We start from the raw sequence: 7,503 nt of genomic DNA on the forward strand, positions 1-7,503 counted from the left end.
TTTAAGTCTTAATTATCAACTTTTAGTGTTGAATGTTAGTGTTTTATGTCTTAATCACTCCTTACTTGCTACGATTGTTAGTTTTTTGTAATTGGCAAAAGGTTAATTTGTTAATGGGAGGAGACTATACTGAATTATTATTGTTAAATTTCTATATATATATATATATATATATATATATATATATATAGGGTTATGTTCGAATAAGAAGTTTGATTTTCCTAAGAAGACTAGGAAGGATGGTATTTTAGTCTAATACTTTAATATCAAAACCCACTTAAATTAATTTCAAAAACCCACTTACATAAAACCTAATTACATCTTCACTCGTCTCTTACAACCATCACCACAACCGTCACCCACCACCACCACCTCGCCGGAAAAGTCCGAAAAAACACAATGAAAAACACTATGAAAAACACAATGAAAAAAACACAATGGAAAAATACACTATAAAAAAAACACAATGATAAAAACACAATTGTATGGCACAATGTAAATAACATAATGGACAAAAAAAATGAAGAAAAAAAACACAATGAAAAATACTATTGTATAACACAATTTTATAAAACACAACTCGGTAAAACACAATTTGTAAAAACCCACTAATTTTTTTTTAATTTTTATATTACAATATGGTACTCATATAAAAGATAAAAAGACACTCGTTATTATGGTGAATTTGTTTTTCAATAAAAACGTCGTAAAAAAAGTTATTGACGTTTTAAAATGATGGGGGAATTTGGCATGTGCCTTGCATGTGGAGAGAGAAAGTCAACAAATGTGTTATTTCTTTTATGCCTTTTACCTTGTGTTCACACTTGATTTCCTCCTAAACTAATCTCAACCCTTCATATTCAAAATCAATGGTCAAGATTATTTCTTATCCTTCCTATAAAAAATATACTTCCATTACAACCTAACCCTATATATATATATATATGAATTTTACATTATATTAAAATGACTGATATCCCACCGAGATCTCTTTTTTAGTATAGTCTCCTACCATTAACAAATTTGTTAATGATATCCTTGACCGATATCCGATATTTTTTCGCATTTTGTTGACTTTATTTTATATATAAAAAAAGTTATTTTCTTTACATGATAAATTTCTTTTTTAACTTCTAAAAACTTCAATGAAGTTTTTTTTCATGATTATGTTTCTAAGTTTTCGTACAAATATAAAATTTATTTAATATTAATAATATAATAACTTAAGTGCTTAACCAACGAAAAACACTGTCCATAAACCTGTGTAGACATTTATTTAATATTAATAATATAATAACTTAAGTGCTTTAAACCTCAAAAATACGATGTCGTCATAGAGCCCAACTGTGATATTCTTAAAAAAATACATCGTATTTTTGAGGCTTAAAGCCCAAGACATGTCGGCCTACACTTTGACAGTTTGACCTACAAATGTTGTCATCATACTTTTGATGAATGAACAACCATGATTAAGTTGGGTATTATAGACGAGTCAATTTGTACTTAATCCAAAAGTTTTAGTCAAATAAGGAATGATTAATCATGACTATAGGTCCAGAGTATCTGTGTTAAATTAAAAATCGCCATAAAGATCTACATATATCGTGATCAGACCTGTCTCCGAGATTTCAGTTTGACCAGACTAGAGGTGCACAAATCGGTTTAAAACTCAAAACCGATTTGGGTTGAAACCGGTTCGTTTTGGTCAACAAAAGTCAAAACCGGTTTAAAATCGGTTTTGTTTAGGGTTGAAAACGGTTTCTTACCATGTTACGATCAGTTTCGGTTCGGGTTTTGACCGGTTTTGGCTGGTTTCGGTTCGGTTAACCGGTTTGAAACCAGTTTTTGTGGAGAAAATTGCAAACCGGTTCCGAACCTACGGTTTCAATCGGTTTCTACATAATCGGTTTCAAACCGGTTCGGTTTCAGTTTGATTTTTCGGTCGGTTCGGTTAACCAGTTTATTTGTCCACCTCTAGGCCAGACAAGTACTAAAAATTGGTCCCTCAATTACAGTATTTGCTGACAGATGTGTTAAAAAACCCGGCTTGGAACAAGAAACCGAACCGTTCTGATTCGTTTCTAAAACCGGTTTCTACCAAACCGGACCAAACCGCCGAGTCGTATAGTGGTTTGGGTGTTTTTCAAACAAAACGGTTTTAAAACCGGTTTTTTTTGTCTTAAACTGGTTTAAAACCGACCCGAACGGTATGGATCGATTAGTTTGGCCACTTCTATGCTTAAACCGGTCTGGTTTGGAATATGCAAAAACCAAACCGGCTCGGTTTGTAAAAAAACCGGTTTTGTACATCTCTATTTGCTGATATTAGTAGACCTTTGAGGCAAAGGCACATGTAGGTTGCATATCTTGTTGACTTGAAATAATTAAAACGTAAAACATAGTACAGTACAATGGTATGATGATCAAAATTTCTTTTTGGTGGAACCAAGCTTCATAAGTACATGAGATTCTCTATATTCAGAAGTGTGACAATTTTCTCATCATTTTGTCTCTGCGCACCTCCTCAACGTTCACATGTATATATCTAGGCTATATTCAACTTATGCACGTGTTGTCTATCAGTCTATGTGTATGTGACCTTGGCCAACTCGGGACGGCCGCCTAAGAGGGAACCGTAAATGATAGGGAGGTACGTTTTAGGAAATGTTTAGATAACACTTAAACGGGATATAAAAGTTTGTTTCAAGAGAAATGATGGTATATTATTGAATGCCTTTCCGAGGCTATAGTAGGTAAGGGTGTTCATAAACCTTTTGAATCGATTAAACCTTTCAAACTGAAACATTGACGGTTTGCAATCCAAATGATTCGTTCATGGTTCAGATTTGACCACTTAGAGGTTTTGAGATGGTTGGTTCAGTTTGTAACGTGGAACTAGACGCATAATATTTATTGTTTATATATATTTTTATTTTTTAGTATGTAGTTATTTACGTGTTATAATCACGAACCACTTTTTTTATATTTATTAAAAAATAGTAATAATAAAATTCGGTACAGTACATGTTGCTTTTATAGGAAATTCTAACAATTTGTCAAGATATTAAATATGACAACTAAAAGATGACATGCATTGATGCAATATGCGCTTTGCTTATTAAATGAAAATCAAGTGTAAATTGAAATTCAAGTTAAGATTTACCGTCATTTTTCACGTATCTTTCACATTTCAATCGCGCGTTTGAATTGATAAATTAGGTCATATGTCATCATCATTAACTTTAGTAGGATTAATAATATATTGACCATATTGCTAATGTGTTAAATTACATAAAAAGCTATTAGAAATGACAAAGCATAAAGAAAAAAACTTTACATGGCCTAAACAATGATATAGAAACTAGACACAAATTAAGTACTTTAATTGTTTGAAAAAAGATTGCTTATACCCATGAAACTCAACTTTGGACTCCATAAATACACACTAATGCCAGTTATGTAATCACCCTCTAACCCTAAGCAAAACACTAAAACACTTGAAGAAATCAAACATGAGATTATATCATAAAACTACAATACATGTTAACTTAAAACTTAATTGTATAATGTTGATGAACCACCACCCATAGTTCCATTCCAATATCCACTTGAATTCCCATTCTCCCTTGATGAATGCGGTTGATTCAATGCTCCGAAAGGGAACATGATTCCCTCATTATCCTCTTGATTCCCTTGAAAGTTTCCATACTTGATTCCATTCCCTTGATAAGGGAAACCAATTGTTGGCTTGAAATCTTGTAGATTGAACCTTGTTTCATTAAACATTGTATTCGATTCCAAAGTTAAAGATGACGATAAAAAGTTAACGTTTCGGTTTTCGATCTTGGGTAGCTTTAGGAACTGAGAGAAACCATGATGATATTCTTGTTGAGGTTGTCCATGGGTGGTGAAGTCTTGGGAAGAAAATTGTGGGAGATCAAGTGGTTTTGAGATGGATGGTGTAGATGATACCGGTCGCTTGTTCTTTCGTGAACCGCCACCCACCGGAACACTTCTAAGAGACCCTCCTTTGGTCCAATACCTCTTACATGCCTTACAAAAGTATCTTGGTTGAGTTAAGCTATAATTGTTGTAGTAACAAAACTTGGTATTGATTGAGTTGCATCTTGGACACTTAAGTGGTTGTTCATGTTGTGGCTTTGCTTTCTTTTCTAGTACTTGATTATCATTTCTAACATCCTAAAATATCAACAACAAACAAACAATCACTTTAATGGTCCCGAAAAAGGCGAAAAAGAAAGTAACTTGCTTTTGCTAGAAAAGAGTTGATTAACCGATACCCTTTTGAAAGTAAATTCGATTAACCGATCATCGGTTAACAAAACTATTTCATATCAAAGCAGGCTAACAACAATAATCAACAATAATACAATAGAACTTACCTTTGGCCATTGAGCATCATCCATGACTTGAAGCTAGGGGTTCCAAAGTAAAAGAGGATTTGAATAATGTGTGTGATTTAAAGCAAGAGAGAATGTTATTGGAAATGCTTGTGTTTTGGCTTTATTTGGTGAGTAAGATTTGTATAATGAGTGGTGACACAAACATGGGATTTTCTTTTTGACTTACTATTGTGAAATCAAACTATTCTAATGCTGCTTTTTGTTGGTGGGTACTTTGTTTATATTTGTTAGTGGAGGTAGAATTTTCAATTTTGAGCTATCATATTTGACCTCTAATGCAGTGGAGGAAAATGGTTGATTGATATTGCTCTTCCCATATTTTCAATATAGGTTTTCTAGCTTAGTTATTCTAATTAAAATTAGAAAAAAATATGAAAATATTATCAAAAGTAATCTAATTGCATGAGTATAGTCATGATATCCTTTAACAGATTTCAATACTATCATAAATCTCTCAAAATTTGATAGAACAAGTAAGACAAGCACGTAAAAAGAAGTTTAGACATTTGACAAATATTTCCCATATAGATTGGATAGTAAAAAGTTCACTTTTGAGTCTTTTGTATATTTCAAAACCTTTGTGATGATATACTATTTATTATAAGTTAGATATGTGAAATAATTTCATATATTTTGAAGTAGAACTTGTTAGATAGAAAACCGGGGTATAAAATATATTATGAATATGCTTGCGGGTACCAGGTGTGGGCACCTCGTATGGACATAATTTGGCAGTGCCTTTGTAGCGTATATTGGTAATTGTAATTCCATATTTACATATCTGAGTGACTTTTATATGGATGAAGTTTAATGTGGAAGTAAAAAGTGACCAAACTTATTTTCATGAATTGTACCAATAGCCTTCATGACACGCTTACCCCTTATGCAAAACACCAATGACTTTGGTCTTCTGAAAGGGACTTAGGGCATATCACCCGTTAATACACGAGCTTCAAACTAGTATAGTATATTCCTAATAGAATATGATTTTATGTTTGCTTTAACAATTATAAAAAAAATCTCAATTTATCACCCTACAAATGAGGTGTTATAAAAAACTTTTGATCTTTTAAAATAACTAATTTTATAAAAACTTTTTCAAATAGCTTAATAAATTATAAAAATATATAATTAATATATTTGAATGAGGGTTCAAATAAAAACCAATAAGATACTTAAAAACTCGGGCAAACCTCATTTAAACACTAATATTTTTATTTTTTTTATTCTTTTTTTTCATGTTAATTATTGTATATATGTAACTAATGAAAGTATATATATACATAGCTCGTAATTTACATATTAATATACCTAGTTTGAGATTCATATATGTACTTCCGCTATCTTCGTATTTTTTATATTCTTAATGTTTTGATAAATATTAAAAACGTCCAGACTAGCTTAATTTATTTTACAAACTACTCGTCACAACTAGCTTATAATATCTATTTCTAAAATTTCTTGCAAATTGTACCTAAACTTGAAATTGGTTTTTATAAACGCTTATTTTCAGAATTTTTCACAATGTTTTATAAAAAGTAAAAATCAATTTTGAGTGGTTTTTGTCTTTTTATGAAGGAATATAATAGTTAGAATAAGAAGATGGATAGAAGTGAGAAGCCGACAAAAGCAAGTGTGGTGGGGGATTGGGCATAATGGCTTGTGGACTAAATTGACACGGACACCCACCTGCTTTGCTTTATTTCAAATTAACACAACACCCTTCCAAATCCCCAAATCACTATGCATATATTCTTTCTTTTCATTTTTATATACGGTACCTTAAATCAAGGGTGGTCGTTTATTGGGATTAGGAAAGGGATGCAAACGAGACAAGTTGTTTTTGAGTTACTTGTATGAGCTTGAGTCGAGCCCAAGTCTCAAATAAAACTCATTTATGTATTGTCGATCGAGCTCGAGCTTTGCATTAAAAAACTGTTAAAAGTAGTTAAGGCTTGACCTAGTGTAATTTTAAGGTTTATGTGTTAACTTCACACTACAAAGCTGAAGAAACACTAAGTGACCCCGGGGCAGATTACGGATAATCTGGGGGTTAAATAGATGTTTCCCACGAGGGTTATGTCCGGCAAAGATGGTTCTTCTGATGACCTGCAAAACAGACACCGTGAGCTCGTCACTGAGAAGGGGGGGGTACCTCCTTGTAACCACCCTCCGGCGTGAGAATCAGACTAGATTGCTCTGAATATAAGTGTATATATTGAGAGATTGCTAGAGAAGATAAGATAATGTCCATACCATTCCAAGGTGTTGGAATATTTATTACCGAAGGTAGGTTTCCAAGAAGGTACAGCCGGCTGAATAGTATTCCTGTTCTGCCAACTGTGGGCTACGCACATGCCATGCTGGTGGTTGGTGGATAGGCAGCGGCTGATAGTGACCAGGCCGGCTGTGTACTATTCCTTTTCCACTAACTGCAGGCTATGCACGTGCTACGACAGGTTGGTGAGTAGGCAGCGGCTGATAGTGACATTAAGTAATAGAGCATGCTGCTCGTTGTACTGTTGTCAGTGAGCTGTCGCAGCTTTGGTCAGATCTTTTGTCCATACCTCGTCAGGTACAGTACAAAAGATCCTATAGTAGCGTACGGACTGGCTCATTTGGGCGGGAGTTTTCCCGGCTTTGTGCGGGAATGTTCCCGGCTTGCTCACTCCTTCTTCAGGTGACATTACTGAATTATTTAAGAGTTAAGTGCCTTGTGCGTGTAGCCTTGCTGCGCGGGTAGCCTTCCCTGATGGCTAGTATCCGTTGCTGCGGGAACAGGCGGAGTACGTCGACCATTGGGAGGCTTTTCCTGCGGGAACAGCTTGCGTACTGCGCGTAAGGACGTCACGTCTCTGAGCATGGTGGGTCCTGCGGATCCAGTTGGTTTCTGCGCAGACGTCTCTCTTCAAGGTGAGTCTTGCGAGTTTAGCCTTTGCGCAGACGTCCCTGTTGAAGGTGAGTCTTGCGGGTTCAACTGCGCAGACGTCCCTCTTTGAGGTGAGTCTTGCGGGTTCAACTGCGCAGACGTCCCTCTTTAAGGTTTATGTGTTAACTTCACACTACAAAGCCGAGCGTG

General features: G+C 34.5%; 1 protein-coding gene across 1 annotated transcript; it reads right to left on the reverse strand.

The window, feature by feature from the left end:
* Positions 1–3,424: 3,424 nt before the first annotated feature.
* LOC143632908 (dof zinc finger protein DOF3.7-like) lies at positions 3,425–4,711 on the reverse strand. Its single transcript, XM_077101316.1, has 2 exons — positions 4,404–4,711; positions 3,425–4,200 (listed from the first exon to the last, which is right to left on the reverse strand). Exons 1-2 carry the CDS (start codon positions 4,425–4,427, stop codon positions 3,556–3,558), a joined length of 669 nt encoding a protein of 222 aa, XP_076957431.1. The 5' UTR covers positions 4,428–4,711; the 3' UTR covers positions 3,425–3,555.
* Positions 4,712–7,503: the final 2,792 nt, after the last annotated feature.

This window comes from Bidens hawaiensis, unplaced genomic scaffold, assembly GCF_021521415.1.
Source record: "Bidens hawaiensis isolate Kalapana, Puna unplaced genomic scaffold, B.hawaiensis_p1.1 tig00006555_1, whole genome shotgun sequence".
Taxonomy (NCBI): Eukaryota; Viridiplantae; Streptophyta; class Magnoliopsida; order Asterales; family Asteraceae; genus Bidens; species Bidens hawaiensis.

Excerpts from the sequence above, each read along its gene's own strand:
- LOC143632908 (XM_077101316.1), bottom strand. The coding sequence starts at position 4,427 with ATGGATGATGCTCAATGGCCAAAG. Across the intron at positions 4,201-4,403 it reads ATGATGCTCAATGGCCAAAG|GATGTTAGAAATGATAATCA; the intron begins GTAAGTTCTATT and ends TTGATATTTTAG.